Source organism: Acartia tonsa, chromosome 10 (genome assembly GCF_053477335.1).
Source record: "Acartia tonsa isolate MP-2025a chromosome 10, ASM5347733v1, whole genome shotgun sequence".
Taxonomy (NCBI): Eukaryota; Metazoa; Arthropoda; class Copepoda; order Calanoida; family Acartiidae; genus Acartia; species Acartia tonsa.
Window position 1 is genome coordinate 15065643 of NC_137269.1, and position 20471 is coordinate 15086113.

Genomic DNA, 20471 nt, shown 5'->3' on the forward strand with positions numbered 1-20471 from the left:
TCTTATATGCATGTGGTAATAATTCAAAGATGCAAAGAGTCTAAATTGGCTTAAAATAAACAAAGAGTATATTTTATATAAAAAAAGCATATTTTTACCCTAAAAACTTAGTTTTAAAAGTTCGTTTTTTATTTAATTTATTTTAGGTTAATTTACACATTTTTTTATCCTATTCTTTTATTTTTTAATTATAATTTAGAATATAGAGCACATGTTGTACATGTGGAGTTGCCAAACCAAACCTAAAAGGTAAACAAATCCTACTAGTATAAATATTGCCTCTGTTTGGTTAATTAGTCAGTTCTTGTGAGTATTTTTAACTAGTTAAAACGTTTTTTGGATTTTAAAGCTGGAACCTAATTTAGTACTATTTTATTTAACAAATTTCTGGCATTTCTTTGCTAGTAATTATTTATTTTATCCTAATTTCATTTTTATGAGTTTTTGGCAATACTGTGCTGAATCTCATATAGTTAATTTTAAGTTTTAAGGTTCTGGGTTTAAAATACTTTAAATGTACTGTGACTATTTTAGAACTCAATTTGTGAGCAGTTGCCAGTGTTTCTGCTGTTTCCAGTCACTGCCAGTGGCACTATTTATTACCAGCTGTTGCCAGCCGTTGCCAGCCGTTGCCAGCCGTTGCCAGCCGTTGCCAGCTGTTGCCAGCCGTTGCAGTCATGTATTCTGTTAATTCTTTTAACTGGATAACTTCAGCACAAGTAAGTTTTTTGGTAGTTTAGTTATATTTTATAGCTTTTTATTATTTATAGTTTTAGGCATTATTTTATAGTTTTAAACCACATTTTAAGCTACTCTATTAGTTATTTTTGCTGTTTATGGTATAATTTGAATCAATATTAATAGTTTTTTGTAGCTTGCATTTAGTGTTTTAAGCTTAGTGTTTGTCTTCACTATAAACCAATAAGTTGAGCTAGTAACTATTTACTATTCATGTACAAGGAATAAAGCACTTCTTTGCTGATTGCTTGTACTTGTTATGCATAATCTAGCAGTTCTGTGCTTGCTATGCATTATTGAAACCTTGTTTGAACACATACAAATATAGTGTTTATTATTTCAGTTCAACAAGTTGAATTACTGATAGATCCAGCATTTGTCTATTTTATATTGATATACATATTATATGTTTTGATTTAAATATTATATGTTTGGATTTTGTTTTATATATGTCATTTTTTTTTGTGATATTGGTTAATAAATGTTAATTTTGTTCAAAGATGTTTATTGATGGTTGTATTCTTTCATAGCATTTGATTAAGATATATCCAGTGTCTTTTTACCCATTTTTGCAACACGCAAAACGACAAGCATCAGCATCCTAAGGTTAAATAAAAATTTATTCTAGTTTTTACAATGAATTACATACATTCTGTATATATTGTATAATGATTGCATTGATAAATGTAGTATAAATGAGATATTATGTATTATATGTGTATATTTTCAAAGTCTGTATTTATCAAGAAGTTTGGAAAGAGCTTCTCGTTTCTTTCTCCAACACCCAGAGTTGCATCCACCTCCGCCACCTAAAATTTTAGAATAATGTTCCATAGGAGCACAACTCAATATTTCAGATCAAAGAAGAACAATAATTTGATTTTTTTTATAGGTAGCACATGAAATTTTGTTAATTTTTTTGCAGTTAATGTTAAAAATTATCCTGGGTCTCTGTGACAACATAAATCCTTCTTGACAAGCTCAATTATTTACTATTAATAAGAAATATAGCATAATTTCTAAACAATTTGTGCTTCACAATCTTATAAATCTATCGATAACAAGGAACTCAAGTAAGTCATATTGCTAATTTGCTTCCAAAATTGTAATATTGTTAAACTCTTAAAGATATTATGACTATAAAACATCCATTTTTGCTAACATTACTCCTGTATTTAGCTTTCTTTGTTTTTATATGTATATATTTGGAAGCATCATAATGTTTGATGATAGCCTGTGGCTGCCAGGTTGTTGATCCTTAAAAATTCTAATTCTAAATGGTTTATAAATTATAACAGTAAATAATTAACTTAAATCTTAGACCTCTTAACGTTCACATTGATAAAAAAAAACAGGAAAGGGATGGTGAAAATTCTAGATTGTTTTGTATAAGAAATAAATCTCCATTCAAATAAAATATTTAGTATTGTAAGTTTTACCTGCAGAGTATCCACCACCTCCCCCTCCTCCTCCACCACAGATACCACAACCTGAATAAAAAATATTGAGGGGAGAAAGTTGCTCAAAAAATCAGCATGTTACGTCATAAAAATGAGGGATTATCCATCTTTTTTTTAGGGGTTTTCTTTCCCACTACTACTCTCCTCATCCATCATTTTTATGTCTTCAAAAATTTTTTGAGCGACTTCCCTCACTAAATTACATATATAAATATACACTAGTTAAATATGCGCGTGCATGCCTTTTATCCTTTGGTTAATCAATCATTTTTAAAGTTGTTAATTAGTAGTGAAAATATTGCCTACATATTTTCAACTGCTTGGCTGATTTATAGTTGTATAAAATATATCAGAAATAAAATGTAATAATGATAACAAATTTAGATAAATGGGCAAGTTCCCAGTTGAGGAGTGAGATTCTACCCCATCTGAAAAAATAAACCCCCCCCCCCCGCCATCTATCAAATTAAACCCCCCCCCCCCGGCATCATGAAATTTTTACCCCATCTTATGATTTTGTCCCCATCATGTTAATTTATCCCCATCTTCATATTTTGTACCTCTCCAAGAGAAACAGAATAATGTCAGAGAAGGGATAAATTATTGAACAGGGGACAAAAATGAAGGATGGGGTCTAAATAGGAACATGGGGCCAGGATTGTAAGGTGGGGTCTGATTTGACAGATGGGGGAATGATTGGCAGAAGGGGAAATAATATCTGGGTAGGGGGGAGGGGAGAGTCTGGAGGGGTTTGCGAGGTGAGCCTCGCGCGAAAGAATTTATATTAGGGTAGCATAAGCTACCATACTCCACTGTAGTGAAGCTATGCCTTTCACTCTTCTATATTTTCCTATATTTTGAATAAAATTTGAAAATGCCTCTATTTATTTTTTTTATTTCTCTTTTAAGACTTTTTTTATACTAAATCACCAACATATTCTAATACTTTACTTTACCTAATATTTTAAGATAAAAATTTGGCTCCATTGAAGAAAAACAACAATAGCTTGTTTGAAATAGGAACATCTAGTGGCAGATTATTGAACTACATAATATACATTTTTCTGGATGTCAACAAACATGATGATTGGTTGAAAAATACAGATGGGGTAGCAACCAATGCTATGATATTAAAATTGAAGCAAGGGGTTAAAACTCACACATGGTGATCAAAAAATTAATATGGGGTCATTTTTTCATGATGGGGGTAGTTTCAAGTGCTTATATCTGGAGAACCGTAAGAGATAGAGGCCTAGTTGCTTGACTGTGGTAACTCAGATTTACATAAGGAAGCCATTTATGCACATGGGGGACCAAAACATGATATGGGGTATTTTTTTCATGATGGGGGTAGTTTCAAGTGCTTATATCTGGAGAACCGTAAGAGATAGAGGCCTAGTTGCTTGACTGTGGTAACTCAGATTTACATAAGGAAGCCATTTATGCACATGGGGGACCAAAATATGATATGGGGTATTTTTTTCATGATGGGGGTAGTTTCAAGTGCTTATATCTGGAGAACCGTAAGAGATAGAGGCCTAGTTGCTTGACTGTGGTAACTCAGATTTACATAAGGAAGCCATTTATGCACATGGGGGACCAAAATATGATATGGGGTATTTTTTTCATGATGGGGGTAGTTTCAAGTGCTTATATCTGGAGAACCGTAAGAGATAGAGGCCTAGTTGCTTGACTGTGGTAACTCAGATTTACATAAGGAAGCCATTTATGCACATGGGGGACCAAAATATGATATGGGGTATTTTTTTCATGATGGGGGTAGTTTCAAGTGCTTATATCTGGAGAACCGTAAGAGATAGAGGCCTAGTTGCTTGACTGTGGTAACTCAGATTTACATAAGGAAACCATTTGTGCACATGGGGGACCAAAATATGATATGGGGTATTTTTTTCATGATGGGGGTAGTTTCAAGTGCTTATATCTTGAGAACCGTAAGAGATAGAGGCCTAGTTGCTTGACTGTGGTAACTCAGATTTAAATAAGGAAGCCATTTATGAACATGGGGGACCAAAATATCATATGGGGTATTTTTTTCATGATGGGGGTAATTTCAAGTGCTTATATCTGGAGAACCGTAAGAGATAGAGGCCTAGTTGCTTGACTGTGGTAACTCAGATTTAAATAAGGAAGCCATTTATGTACATGGGGGACCAAAATTTGATATGGGGTATTTTTTCATGATGGGTGTAGTTTCAAGTGCTTATATCTGGAGAACGGTAAGAGATAGAGGCCTAGTTGCTTGACTGTGGTAACTCAGATTTACATAAGGAAGCCATTAATGAACATAGGGTACTAAAATTTGTTGGGGGTTTCTTTTTTCATGATGGTGGGTAAAAATTGAAAATAGGGGCCATTTGTTATGGTGGAGAGGGAATTAGGTTAAGTTAGGTTAGGTAATATTGAGGAGCTCTGCAAGGTTAGGGCCCCCCGGGGGCCCTAACCTTGCAGGGCTCCTCAATATTACCTAACCTGTGCAGGAGACCCTAACTCTGCAAGGCTACTCAATATTTCCTAATCCCTTCATGAACATAGGGTACCAAAATTTGATAGGGTTGTTTTTTTTCATGATGGTGGGTAAAAATTGAATATAGGGGCCATTTGTTATGGTGGAGAGGGAATTAGGTTAAGTTAGGTTAGGTAATATTGAGGAGCCCTGCAAGGTTAGGCCCCCCCGGGGGCCCTAACCTTGCAGGGCTCCTCAATATTACCTAACCTGTGCAGGAGACCCTAACTCTGCAGGGCTACTCAATCTTAAACTAACCTAACTTAACCAATTTTAAACTAACATGAACCAACTAAACCTAATCTAACCCATTTTAATCTAACCTAACCTAACAAACTTAACCTAACCTAACCCATTTTAACCTAACCTAACCCATCTTAACCTAACCTAACCCATATTAACCTAACCTAACCCATTTTAACCTAACCTAACCTAACTTCACCTAACCTAACCTAATTTCAACCCCCAACCCCATCATAAAAGATTGGCCCCTATATTCAATTTTTACCCACCATCATAGAAAAATGACCCCCATATTAATTTATGTACCCCCATGTGCATAAATGGCTTCCTTACTTTAATCTGAGTTACCACAGTCAAGCAACTAGGCCTCTATCTCTTACGGTTCTCCAGATATAAGCACTTGTAAGTACCCCCATCATGAAAAAAATACCCCATATCAAATTTTGGTCACCCATGTGCATAAATGGCTTCCTTATGTAAATCTGAGTTACCACAGTCAAGCAACTAGGCCTCTATCTCTTACGGTTCTCAAGATATAAGCACTTGAAACTACCCCCATCATGAAAAAAATACCCCATATCATATTTTGGTCCCCCATGTGAATAAATGGCTTCCTTATGTAAATCTGAGTTACCACAGTCAAGCAACTAGGCCTCTATCTCTTACAGTTCTCCAGATATAAGCACTTGAAACTACCCCCATCATGAAAAAAATACCCCATATCATATTTTGGTCCCCCATGTGCATAAATGGCTTTTTTATGTAAATCTGAGTTACCACAGTCAAGCAACTAGGCCTCTATCTCTTACGGTTCTCCAGATATAAGCACTTGAAACTACCCCCATCATGAAAAAAATACCCCATATCATGTTTTGGTCCCCCATGTGCACAAATGGCTTCCTTATGTAAATCTGAGTTACCACAGTCAAGCAACTAGGCCTCTATCTCTTACGGTTCTCAAGATATATGCACTTGAAACTACCCCCATCATGAAAAAAATACCCCATATCATGTTTTGGTCCCCCATGTGCATAAATGGCTTCCTTGTGTAAATCTGAGTTACCACAGTCAAGCAACTAGGCCTCTATCTCTTACGGTTCTCAAGATATAAGCACTTGAAACTACCCCCATCATGAAAAAAATACCCCATATCATATTTTGGTCCCCCATGTGCATAAATGGCTTCCTTATTTAAATCCGAGTTACCACAGTCAAGCAACTAGGCCTCTATCTCTTACGGTTCACCAGATATAAGCACTCAAACCTACCCCATCATGAAAAAAATACCCCATATCAAATTTTGACACCCCATCATGAAAAAAATACCCCATCTCAAATTTTGACACCCCATGTGCATAAATGGCTTTCTTATGTAAATCTGAGTTACCACAGTCAAGCAACTAGGCCTCTATCTCTTACGGTTCTCAAGATATAAGCACTTGAAGCTACCCCATCATGAAAAAATGACCCCATATTAATTTTTGGACCTCCATGTGTGATTTTTGTTCCCCATATTTTATATACTTACCCCATATGTAATATTTTACCCCTATAACTCATAGTTTATTACCACCAAGCTTTGTTTTAAACATTGAAAATTACAGGGACCAAAATTTAAGATGGGGTACAAAATCAAATGATGCCGGGGGGGGGGGGTTTATTTTGACAGATGGCGGGGGGGGGGGGGTTTATTTTTTCGTATGGGGTAGAATCTCACTCCTCAACTGGGATGGTGCCAGATAAATGATAGATTGATGTGCACTAAATAGTAGTGACAGTGATTTTCCTGAGCAACACAATATTATTTTTTGTTCAGGATTTGTCGGTTCTAGTTAGTTGCTAACTTAGACCCTGCAGCTGTAAGCCAAAAATAAGACTTGGTCAACAGCTTCATATGTCAAGATTTTCTTTTCTATTGATTATTTATTTATATATTATTCGGTCCATCGGTAAATCTTACAGAGATGTTAAAGTGATTAATACATAGCAAAACTGTGATTTACTTATCTGATATTGGATTGTCCTGAATTGTTTGGAATGTTCCCCTTTCTAATATACATATACTTTTGTAACTCCTTTTGACTGTCTGTATTTGGCTAGCAATTTAATAATATCTGTGTTTCAATACTTAATTATGTTTTATATCCTTGGTTTTACCTTTCATATTTAGTAATAATTGCCTACCATTTGAAGAAGCAGATTGACAGTATCCCCATTGACTACAGGATGGTGCATAGCTAGGACAATCATAGCTTGAGGAACATCTTCCCTAGAATATAATATATATTGTTTATATTGACTTATACAGGATGGTGCATAGCTAGGACAATCATAGTTTGAGGATCATAATATACAATATACTAGTGGCTGGGCCCCAAGCATCTAGGTGCATGGTGTTTAAATTTTTTAAACATAGCCTAAACTATCCCAAGACTTAAAATATCGAAAAACCGTTGTTGGACTTATGCAAAGCTACCCTAAATTTTGGAACTTAATCGGTTCAGTAGTCATCGGAATCGTAAGCTTTAGACAAAAATCCTTACTACTTTATATTATAGTATATTGTTATTATTGACTACAGGATGGTGCATAGCTTAAATATACTTAAGTTCAATAAAAAATATTATATGACGATTTCACTGTGTCTTACACGTGGCTGCCGAGCGCTGGTATTATTGTAGACAGATTTCCGTAGATATTAAATGAAAAACTGTAAATTCAAACTATTGTTGTTTGGCCAACAAAACTGGTATTAATTTTATGTTTTTTTATTATTTTAATATTGGTGGAAAATTGTCTCTTAATTATGCTATAGATAATGTATCAGAATGGCTGAGAACCACTTCTAATCCACCGGATAATAATAGTTTGCAAAGCCACGGTAAAATACTTAAATCAATTTAAGAATTATATACCGATATTATGTTAGCCACGATCTTTTTGTTTTCGATATAAACCATCGAATTTAGATAATTTGAAATAGAGTGTAACCATATCTATGACGTAAAATTTATTGGGAAAAGAAATTTTGCGGTAATGATGGCACAAAATTTTAACATTTGCTCATCTTTGCTGTTTCTTACAATTTTTCCAAGATTAATTACATTTTGACAACTCAATTAAACGAGGAAACTTAATTAATGTTTCTCTATTAGTACATTTTATTTTGGGATAAAAAAGTAGGCAATAAAATTAACCCCTCCCCTTTTTTAATACGTAAAATTTTATTATAGTTGGTGTGAACATAAAGGGGAAAAGGTGGAAAAAATTAACTGTGATTGTCTTGTCCCTTATTGGTTATACATATAGAGATTAAATTTTTTGTATTATTTGTTTTGCAATTTAGGTTTACAATTTTGGATTTTTCTTTTTATTGATAACCAATTATACATTATATTGTGGGATTTTTAGCTATTTCCATTTAAGTTTTTTGTTTGATATCTAAGAAAGATTTATTACGTACAGTCGGACATTTATAAGAAGGGCTGCGCGCGCCACAAATGACCTGATCAACAGCTGCACAGTTGTTGCCACATCCAGAGGGTCTGTACCCAGATTCCTAAATATTAAATAAATATTATCAAGGTAAAACTTAATTTCAGAACTAAATTTTCAGTAAATGTCAAATTATCTGCAGAAATGATTAATTGACAAGCCACAGTTCCTTAGTGTTTGGATCTTAGTCATTATGGGTAGGTTGAGTTACTTTTGTGTAGCCATAAGGTTCAGCACAAGCTCCACATTCAAGCACATTTTGACTTGACCCGTTAACTCTTGAGAGCTTCTCATTATTACCTCACCCTCGCTGAGATTGGCAACTGTTCCATATTAAGTCACCACAATGAATGACGCTCTCCATAGAGGAGCCCGGGATCAAGGTAATACTTATATTATGTACGAGACTATGTAGTATCTAAACACCCACTAATATCCCTGTTACACAATCAGAAGAAGTTGCGTGAACATATTGTGACAGAGAAATTTGAGTCTTACTTCTGTTACTCAGTGTAATACCACTGAGCCACTTTTCTTCAAAAATATTTATTTTTCAGGCTTGCTGAATAAAATAATAAACCTGGCAGTATCCCCATTCACTGCAGACAGGAGCCCAGTTGGGACAATCTCTGCTGGAGCTACACCTTCCTCCATTCCCGTTTCCGCCCCCACCACCACTGTATCCACTACCACCACCTCCACAACTTCCTCCTCCTCCACAACCTCCACCACCACTACTATATCCTCCTCCTCCCCCACCTCCACAATTTCCTCCACCACAACCTCCCCCACCTCCATTATATCCTCCACCCCCACCTCCACTATACCCACCTCCTCCTCCACACACATTGCCACATGATGATGACCATCTAAATTTTTTTAAAATTATAAAACCACGAACAAGCAAGATAAAAGCAGAACATCCAGGAACAATCAAAACTTAAATAAATAAATGATAAGGACGATTACTTCTAATAGCTGTGTAAAATATTAAGCAAAGCAGACACTGAAAGAGCTAGAAATATTAGAAATTTCAGGAAGTTTCTATTAGTCTCACTTTAAAAAAAGTTATTTGCCGTTTGTTAACTTTTTGTTATGCACCTTCTTTCTCTGAATTTCACACGTTTGTTTTGATTTCTTCGATTCCAGCTGCTTCGTTACTATAAGATGTAATAATCCCTGTATTTATGTAAAATCAACAACAATATAAAATAGTTACCTTTTTCTTCTATCCTTGACAAGGCTTGAGCTATCCTCAGCTATGGAAGAGCAAAGGATGGAGATCACAAGTAGAAATATCTAGCATTTAACAATTAGGAAATTATAAAATAACAAGGATGATAACAGCCATCAAAGCGAAGCTCTGAAACGGTAAAGTGTTAGAACTGAATAATCAGAATATAAATGTATAAAAGTCGAACAAAACAAAATTTCAACTAAATCAGGATTTTGTTTAAGGACATACTTACATTTTTATGACTTGATTACAGAGATGCTTCGCTTATAATAATCGGATAATTTTATCACATAAAAATTTGTTGTTAAAAAAGTTAAAAAGCAATATGTTTAAAATGGACGTACAGACTTTCTGGTAACGAATATAGAGTTGCTTTGCTTTCTAACTCTAACCTAACTCCTATAGGAATCATCATGCAAAGTTTGAAATGGATAGGTAAATTCGAATATGCCTGAATTAACGAAAAGAACTGTCTGTTACGGACGGACGGACGTACGGACTGAGCCTAATTATAGAAAATCTTCGCATTTAATAACAAATTTAATACATAGCAGTTTTTAAAAGCAATGTTTTCTACATTTAGGGTTGGTCCATCCTTAAGTCCTCGTAAATGAATGTTAATTTAAGCATGCAAAAAACTTTGTAAGAAGATTTCTTTTGCAGTTACATATAATTTAGAAAGCGTAGAAACTCTAAATTGATAACCTGAAAGTTCGAATGTGTTCACTTAAAATATGATGATCTGTTAGTTCCTTTGACAACAACATTTTATTTTATTTATTTGGGGTTTTAAATATTTGTGATAGATTTGCACATAATTTTGTCCAGACTCGATGAAATATAATTACATTTTTAATTCTGTTACTCTATAATTGTTAATGCTTGATTGTCTGGCTTATTTATTCAGCTTTTTGGAAGTTTATACAGAGTGATCTTGACAACTGACAAAACAAGAATATCCAAGGCTTTTAATAATTTTGTATTGTCAAGAGTCTTCAATATTAGATTTATAACTTATTTCTGCAATTATTTTAAAAAAAACATTGCTAAATAAAAGTGTTGTTCATGTTAGCCTTTAAATTAAGTAAACAAATATGAAACAGGAAGAGAAAAAAATGAGAAACTTTTTAAACTTAAAATAGCTTTCAGTACTTGAAATGAAAGGAGGATGGAACTATCTTCCCAGTACTTTCAAGATTTTCATGGAATTACTAGCAAAATATCTTTGTAGAAATACTTTAAATCATTACTAGCGGCTACGCCCCTAGAAGCCTCTAGGGGCACTTGAGGAGGAGAGAGTCAAATTTAATTTTTCATTTTTTGAAGGGGGTTGGGGAGTCCTACCCCCCCAAAAAATAGTTATAAACCTTCCCGGGACCTATGAGAAGCTACCCTGTTAAGGAGAACCCGATCGGTTCAGCGGTCAGCGAGATCCTTCGGTACAAACACACAGATACACAGACATCCTGTTACTTTAGTATAAGGATTCTTACCTATATGAGCGACTACTTTTCCTTTTTTGTCTTATGAATTATTTTCGACAGATTTTTTATAAAACGGCTTGCTTTATTGCATCAAGATCCATGACAGATCTTTATAGGAAATAAACGTCTATATATGAGCTCGAATCTTCCAATGATAAAGTGTTTAATACTCATAGTGGTCCAATAATCAATAATAAAGTCTCATTGACCAGAACGATAAGACCCATTATTTTACTCTATGAAGAATAAATTCATTTCTTTTATTTTATGTTGCTATTTAAATTATATTCAAGTATTAAATTTCTATTCATAAAATGGAAAATTTAAATTTCTAAAATAGTAAATCAAAGAAAACTTAGTTTTAAAATAATTTAATACTTGCAATGTGTTCAGATATTCAACTAAAATTTAACATTTAACCCATTAGTGCAGAGCGCCACTTTTATGGGCCGATCGAGCTGAAAATCTCAGGGAAGCTTTATAATGGTGAAAACGGAATTCCAATTTTTTTTGTTTTGCTCTAGTGGTGTGCACAGGAAAGTTGCAAAAAAACATGGTTCGGCATGGCCATAAATGCCCATCGGGCATTGAGACCTGTTTTGGGCGGTTTCTGACGGCATTAAAACCCGTTTTTTTCTAAATACCCGGTTATTTCGACAAAAAAATGAAAAATGTAATTTTTAAACGCCCAAGGTGAGATGAACACTTTTTAGAACTTTGATATGATCCATAATTGAAAACTACATAACCTTATGTAATCTATAGAGCTAAAAGTAATATACAAAGCGATTTATATCCAATTTAGTGTTTCGGCTATAGGTGCCGCCGTTTTCGGTTAAAAAAACCCGTTTCTTGAAGTTTTAAAACACACACACTACAAAAAAAGAACATAAAAAAATTTGGTGATAAATATCAGAAAAAGAGCATAAAAATATTGGAGGACACATATAGAGATTACTAGGGTATACTTATTAGGGTGGCTCAAGAATAATAAATCATAAACAAATATTTAATGGTTGAAAAGTTAAAACCGGGTAATAAAACCAAAGCCGAGCCGGGTTTTAAAACTGCTGGGTCATAATAGGGCATAAAAAAACGATAAAAAAATCATATAAAAAATAATAATTTGAATAAAATGATTTCACAAATAGATGTACTTGTCAATAAACATTAAATTTCATGAAAAAAATCAGCGACTTTACTATAAAAACAAAAAAGGCACTGGCTAAAAAAACTGGTTTTAATCTTATGATTGTACATTTTTATATTCGTAGAAAGCTGGATATGATACGATGCTAGACATTGTTTTCGTATGGACGAGAACCGGTTCCTATCCACCGGATTCGAATAAATACGAGAATAGTTATTTCTCGCATCGTATTATAAACGGCTTTCCGCGGATATAGAAAGTACAAATATGAGATTAAAACTAGTTTTTTTTAGCCCCGAGGTGCCGGAGGCACCGGCTAAAAAACTGGTTTTAATCTTATGATTGTACATTTCTATATTCGTAGAAAGCTGGATATAATACGATGCTAGACATAATTTTTTCGTATGGGTGAGAACCGGTTCCTATCCACCGGATTCGAATGAATACGAGAAAATTATTTTATTATTTATTGTATGTTTAACACAAAAAAGTGTTATATGCTATTCTTAACTTAACGCTAAAATTTACTATTTGTGATAATTACAGGAGACTCTACAAAGTGTCCGACAAAATGAGCCGTGTGACGTCATAAAAGGTAGAGGTGAGAGAAGTGGGAAAGGAAACCCCTTAAAAAGAGATGGATCTATTGACATCACACGGACACATTTCAGAGTCTCTAATAACAATTATAATAATCTTAATTTACTTTTATTTAATAATATCTTTCTTCCTAAAATATATGAACTAGCGGCTTACATTAAACCGGCTCCAACCACAATCCCCCTCCCCCGTCCCATCCGTAATTTTTAATAAACAATTTTTAAGTTTGTGGAAAAAGTATCCCAACACCGCCCTCCTCCCCAAAATATGTTTTTTTTTGTTTTTTAAAATTAAGCTAAAATATAAAACTTAGAATTAAACTTGTACTACATCATATTTCAGATTTATTATTTATAGAATCCATAAAATAAAAAAGTATAGGAACCACACTATGTTAGAAAACTTCGCACCAAAAAACCATATCCGTGTGTTCAAGTTTCTATTTGAAGTTGTGAAGCCGAAGTATTTCAATAAAACCGTATAAGAAACTTTTTAATTACTAATCACATATTTAGCCAAGGAATCAAATTATCTGCAGAGCATTCCTTTTTGGATAGAAATCCTTATGCGATATTTCCGGACGATTATTTTAAATTTTTACAAGTTTATAAGAATGCAAAACAAAACTTCCTAATTATAAACCAAATGTAAACAAAAACAAGGATGAGAACTTCCATAAAAGCGAAGCCCTGAAACGGTAGGACAAACTCACAAAACACTTGTAGAGTGTCATAACTGATTATTAAGAATATAAATGTTTAACAGTCAAAATCAAATTGTAAGTAAATTTGCATGAATGTTTAAGGACATACTTACATGTCTAGTACTTGATTATAGAGATGCTTCTCTTATAACATTGTACTTTGTCGTCCTATGAATCAGTATTCCAAAAATCTGATCAATCGGATTATTATTCATAAAAATTTGTTATTAAAAAAGTAAAAAATCCACATCCGTTCCAGACGCGGACATACGGACCGACTTTAATTATAGAAAAGCTTCTCTTAGAAATAACCATTAAGCACAGCTTATCACATATCAAGTATACTAGACTACTAGTCTATAACCCTTACAGATCTAGGGGGGAGGGGGCTCTAAGAGCCCCCCCCCCTTCCTTCTAGTATTTTTAATGTTATTTTTTTGTAGGTAAGATAGAGAGTTATGACTTCATAACTTTTAAAGTTTAGTAATTATACGTCGGCAAGAGTTGATTTTTAAGGATATCTGGTCTGTGTCGGTCGTAGTGTCCGGTCAAAGTCGGTTGGGTGGCACCAAAATTAGAAAAAATTCTAAATACATCTTAATTTCTATTACAGCTAGAGGCCTAAAATTTTTTTGGTAAATCCTTGAGCAATAAGATACAGATAAAAATTTTAATTGGCGCCGCCAACCGCCGTTATACCGCCGTAACCGCCGAAAATGGCGATAATCAGAAAATGTAATTTTTTTTGTTGTAAAAAATAGAAGTTTCACATAAAATTTAGTAATCCTAGCTTTAAAAATGGCCGCTCTATAGCTGTTTTAATATTTAGCGGATGGCCGCTAAAAAGAGCTAAAAATGTACATGCACCACTAGAAAAAAGTTTATGTCTCTATCTGTAATGGGAGCCGAGATAAGAGCCCCCCCTATCTATTAAGGTGGGAATTGGGGCCCGATCTGTAAGGGTTAAAAACAAGACCATATATTTATAATTATTATTAAGCTAATATCTTATTCCGATCGATTGGAGTTACCTTGTATATACAAACGTATAGGACGTAGATCATGCACACTAAATGTAGAAAAGCGTTGCTTTACAAATTTTCAAACCTGCAATCTCATGCTTATAATTTGAGGAGTCTCGAGTGACTGAGGAAAAAATATAAAGTTTGCATCATAAATAAATGGTAACCAAAAACAAACATATCTGAAGGGCGAAAATTAAAGTACTCAAAAGTAGTGAATATGGATAAGCAGCGCTAATGTTACTAGTGCTCAGCTATTATCATGTAAAAGTGAGAATGTAATTTTCTAATTTTTTAATGAAAATAATAATTCTCATTTGCTTTTAAGAAACATACAATTTCATATACTCCAAACTAAATTACATATTCTTATCAATATTTTACATGAACCTAATTTGCACAAATATAAAAAAAGTAAAATTATCCATCACCTATCCTTAAACTAATACTTTTAAATGACTCCACCTATAATAACCTGAAATGACTCTAGGACTGCCTTTTCTCCAAAAAATAAAACAAATCAACTTTTTGCATCATCACTATTGAGAAGACATTTATGTCTTTAAAAATATTCACATATCTTTACAAAGTACATTAGAAATTGAATAAAAAAAAAAGTTTAATTGTAAATATATTTTCTTTTCAAATTAGCTGGATCAATTCAATATTGTGTGTTTACTCTCCCACCCGGGTAGATAAAAAGTCTGTAAAAGTTAAGACCTGTGAACAGAACAGAGCTCTTATTTACCACCTCGAATTTTTTTTTGGTGGCGGGGGCGGTAAATTTGCTCTCAAAAAGATGGTAAATTTGTTATGAAGAAAATAAAATATTTAATTTTTTCTAAAAATTTTGAGGGTTCGTTTTTGAGGATAAACACCCCTTTGCCCATCCCCTACTTGGACGTAATTGATCTACACCCCCTGATACAGCCCCATGAATCATCCAACGGTCTTTTAGGTAGAAAAAAGAAAAAATTGGCGCGCATCGCGGTTCAATTGGTCGATAAAAAGGGATCAGTAATATTTGACATAATATCATTTAACATAAATTCATTTCACATAAAACATTTGACATAAAATCACTTCACATAAAGGTACATTTGACATAAAAACATTTGCCATAAAGGTACATTTGCCATAAAGGTACACTTCACATAAAAACGTTTCACATAAAGATACATTTGACATAAAGGTACATTTGACATAAAGGTACATTTGACATAAAGGTACGTTTGACATAAAGGTACACTTGGCATAAAGGTACATTTGACATAAAGGTACACTTAACATAAAACGTTTCACATAAAGATACATTTCAAAGTCTACCCGAGGTTGTCATTTTTTTCCCCGAGCATGGCAACCGGTGAACAGAATCTCAGTTCTGCACCACAAGCCTCGCACGACTGAAGTTCCTATGTCTATACAGTCATATTTATATGAAAATATTTTTAGAAGATTTTTGAATTTTTTTTTGAAGATTTTCCATTTTTTAAAAAGATTTTAGAAATTTTTATTTATTATTAAAAGAAAATCGGGTATAGTCCTTTCCATGACATCGCTCCATATGGGGCGATGATTTTAATTGATCGCCTCTTATGACATGGGGCGATGTAATGGCTCCTTGAAAGGAGCGATTTAATAGCCCCTTATAACAAGAGGCGATGTTATGACTCCTTGAAAGGAGCGATTTAATAGCCCCTTGCCCTAAGAGGCGATTAAATGATCCTTTATCGCTCCTTTATCGCCCCTTCTAAAGAGGAGATGATATGTCCTCTTATCCCAAGGGGCTATTTAATTAAATATCGCCTCTTCATGGCCCCTTCACTATTATATATATCTTAGTCCCTTGATGGCCCCTACATCGCTCCTACATCGCCCCTTCATCGCTCCTCCATCGCTCCTTCTCCAAATTTATATTACATTGTACTTTGATGGCCCCTACATCGCCCCTCCATCGCTCCTACATCACCCCTTCATCGCTCCTTCTTCAAATTTATATTACATTGTACTTTGATGGCCCCTACATCGCCCCTCCATCGCTCCTACATCGCCCCTTCATCGCTCCTTCTTCAAATTTATATTACATTGTACTGTGATGGCCCCTACATCGCTCCTACATCGCTCCTTCATCGCTCCTACATCGCCCCTTCTCCAAATTTATATTACATTGCAACTTGATGGCCCCTACATCGCTCCTACATCGCTCCTCCATCGCCCCTTCATCGCTCCTTCTCCAAATTTATATAACATTGCAACTTGATGGCCCCTACATCGCTGCTACATCGCTCCTCCATCGCTCCTCCATCGCTCCTACATCGCCCCTTCATCGCTCCTTCCACAAATTTATATTACATTGTACTTTGATGGCCCCTACATCTCTCCTCCATCGCTCCTCCATCGCCCCATCGCCCCTTAATAGCCCCTTACCTTAATTTATATAAAAAAGCCCCTACATAGCCTCTCCATCGCCCCTTAATAGCTCCTTACCTTAATTTTTATAACATAGCCCCTACATAGCCTCTCCATCGCCCCTTAATAGCCCCTTATCTTAATTTATATAACAAAGCCCCTACATAGCCTCTCCATCGCCCCTAATAGCCCCTTACCTTTATTTATATAACAAAGCTCCTACATAGCCTCTCCATTGCCCCTTAATAGTCCCTTACCTTAATTTATATAACATAGCTCCTACATAGCCTCTCCATCGCCCCTTAAAAGCCCATTACCTTAATTTATATAACATAGCCCCTACATAGCCTCTCCATCGCCCCTTACCTTAATTTATATAACATAGCCCCTACATAGCCTCTCCATCGCCCCTTACCTTAATTTATATAACATAGCCCCTACATCGCCCCTCCATCGCTCCTACATCGCCCCTTCATCGCTCCTTCTTCAAATTTATATTAAATTGTACTGTGATGGCCCCTACATCGCTCCTACATCGCTCCTTCATTGCTCCTACATCGCCCCTTCATCGCTCCTTCTCCAAATTTATATTACATTGCAACTTGATGGCCCCTACATCGCTCCTACATAGCTCCTCCATCGCTCCTCCATCGCTCCTTCATCGCTCCTACATCGCCCCTTCATCGCTCCTTCTCCAAATTTATATTACATTGCAACTTGATGGCCCCTACATCGCTCCTCCATCGCCCCTTAATAGCCCCTTACCTTAATTTATATAACAAAGCTCCTATATGGCCTCTCTATCGCCCCTTAATAGCCACTTAATTTAATTATATAACATTGCCCCTACATAGCCTCTCCATCGCCCCTTAATAGCCCCTTACCTAAATTTATATAACAAAGCTCCTATATAGCCTCTCCATCGCCCCTTAATAGCCCCTTACCTTAATTATGTAACATAGCCCCTACATAGCCTCTCAATCGCCCCTTAATAGCCTCTTACCTTAATTTATATAACATAGCCCCTATATAGCCTCTCCATCGCCCCTTAATAGCCCCTTACCCTAATCTATATAACATAGCCCCTACAAAGCCTCTCCATCGCCCCTTAATAGCCCCTTACCTTAATCTATATAACAAAGCTCCTACATAGCCTCTCCATCGCCCCATAATAGCCTCTTACCTTAATTATGTAACATAGCCCCTACATAGCCTCTCCATCGCCCCTAAATAGCCCCTTACCCTAATTTATATAACATAGCCCCTACATAGCCTCTCCATCGCCCCTTAATAGCTCCTTACCTTAATTTATATAACATAGCCCCTACATAGCCTCTCCATTGCCCCTTAATAGCCCCTTACCTTAATTTATATAACATAGCCCTACATAGCCTCTCCATCGCCCCTTAATAGCCCCTTACCTTAAGTTATATAGCATAGCCCCTACATTGGCTCTCCATCGCCCCTTAATAGCCTCTTACCTTAATTTATATAATCCTTACCTTAATATATATAACATAGCCCCTACATAGCCTCTCCATCGCCCCTGAATAGCCCCTTACCCTAATTTATATAACATAGCCCCTACATAGCCTCTCCATCGCCCCTTACCTTAATTTATATAACATAGCCCCTACATCGCCCCTCCATCGCTCCTACATCGCCCCTTCATCGCTCCTTCTTCAAATTTATATTAAATTGTACTGTGATGGCCCCTACATCGCTCCTACATCGCTCCTTCATTGCTCCTACATCGCCCCTTCATCGCTCCTTCTCCAAATTTATATTACATTGCAACTTGATGGCCCCTACATCGCTCCTACATAGCTCCTCCATCGCTCCTCCATCGCTCCTTCATCGCTCCTACATCGCCCCTTCATCGCTCCTTCTCCAAATTTATATTACATTGCAACTTGATGGCCCCTACATCGCTCCTCCATCGCCCCTTAATAGCCCCTTACCTTAATTTATATAACAAAGCTCCTATATGGCCTCTCTATCGCCCCTTAATAGCCACTTAATTTAATTATATAACATTGCCCCTACATAGCCTCTCCATCGCCCCTTAATAGCCCCTTACCTAAATTTATATAACAAAGCTCCTATATAGCCTCTCCATCGCCCCTTAATAGCCCCTTACCTTAATTATGTAACATAGCCCCTACATAGCCTCTCAATCGCCCCTTAATAGCCTCTTACCTTAATTTATATAACATAGCCCCTATATAGCCTCTCCATCGCCCCTTAATAGCCCCTTACCCTAATCTATATAACATAGCCCCTACAAAGCCTCTCCATCGCCCCTTAATAGCCCCTTACCTTAATCTATATAACAAAGCTCCTACATAGCCTCTCCATCGCCCCATAATAGCCTCTTACCTTAATTATGTAACATAGCCCCTACATAGCCTCTCCATCGCCCCTAAATAGCCCCTTACCCTAATTTATATAACATAGCCCCTACATAGCCTCTCCATCGCCCCTTAATAGCTCCTTACCTTAATTTATATAACAAAGCTCCTATATGGCCTCTCTATCGCCCCTTAATAGCCACTTAATTTAATTATATAACATTGCCCCTACATAGCCTCTCCATCGCCCCTTAATAGCCCCTTACCTAAATTTATATAACAAAGCTCCTATATAGCCTCTCCATCGCCCCTTAATAGCCCCTTACCTTAATTATGTAACATAGCCCCTACATAGCCTCTCAATCGCCCCTTAATAGCCTCTTACCTTAATTTATATAACATAGCCCCTATATAGCCTCTCCATCGCCCCTTAATAGCCCCTTACCCTAATCTATATAACATAGCCCCTACAAAGCCTCTCCATCGCCCCTTAATAGCCCCTTACCTTAATCTATATAACAAAGCTCCTACATAGCCTCTCCATCGCCCCATAATAGCCTCTTACCTTAATTATGTAACATAGCCCCTACATAGCCTCTCCATCGCCCCTAAATAGCCCCTTACCCTAATTTATATAACATAGCCCCTACATAGCCTCTCCATCGCCCCTTAATAGCTCCTTACCTTAATTTATATAACATAGCCCCTACATAGCCTCTCCATCGCCCCTTAATAGCCCCTTACCTTAATTTATATAACATAGCCCTACATAGCCTCTCCATCGCCCCTTAATAGCCCCTTACCTTAATTTATATAGCATAGCCCCTACATAGCCTCTCCATCGCCCCTTAATAGCCTCTTACCTTAATTTATATAATCCTTACCTTAATATATATAACATAGCCCCTACATAGCCTCTCCATCGCCCCTAAATAGCCCCTTACCCTAATTTATATAACATAGCCCCTACATAGCCTCTCCATCGCCCCTTAATAGCCCTTTACCTTAATTTATATAACATAGCCTCTACATAGCCTCTCCATCGCCCCTTAATA

General features: G+C 35.8%; 1 protein-coding gene across 1 annotated transcript; it reads right to left on the reverse strand.

Annotated features, from left to right (window-relative positions):
- Positions 1-1340: 1340 nt before the first annotated feature.
- LOC145329506 (uncharacterized) lies at positions 1341-14801 on the reverse strand. Its single transcript, XM_080173705.1, has 7 exons — positions 14742-14801; positions 9680-9759; positions 9041-9329; positions 8471-8524; positions 7150-7234; positions 2178-2228; positions 1341-1547 (listed from the first exon to the last, which is right to left on the reverse strand). The coding sequence occupies exons 1-7, from the start codon at positions 14751-14753 to the stop codon at positions 1465-1467; spliced, it is 654 nt and encodes a 217-aa protein (XP_080029831.1). The 5' UTR covers positions 14754-14801; the 3' UTR covers positions 1341-1464.
- Between the last annotated feature and the right edge of the window lie 5670 nt (positions 14802-20471).

Bases quoted from the DNA above. Each gene is read 5' to 3' on its own strand.
- LOC145329506 (XM_080173705.1), bottom strand. The intron at 2,229-7,149 runs GTAGGCAATTAT...TTTTTTATTCAG, and splicing joins TCAATCTGCTTCTTCAAATG to GTTGTGGTATCTGTGGTGGA. The intron at 1,548-2,177 runs GTAAAACTTACA...CTAAAATTTTAG, and splicing joins AGGTGGTGGATACTCTGCAG to GTGGCGGAGGTGGATGCAAC.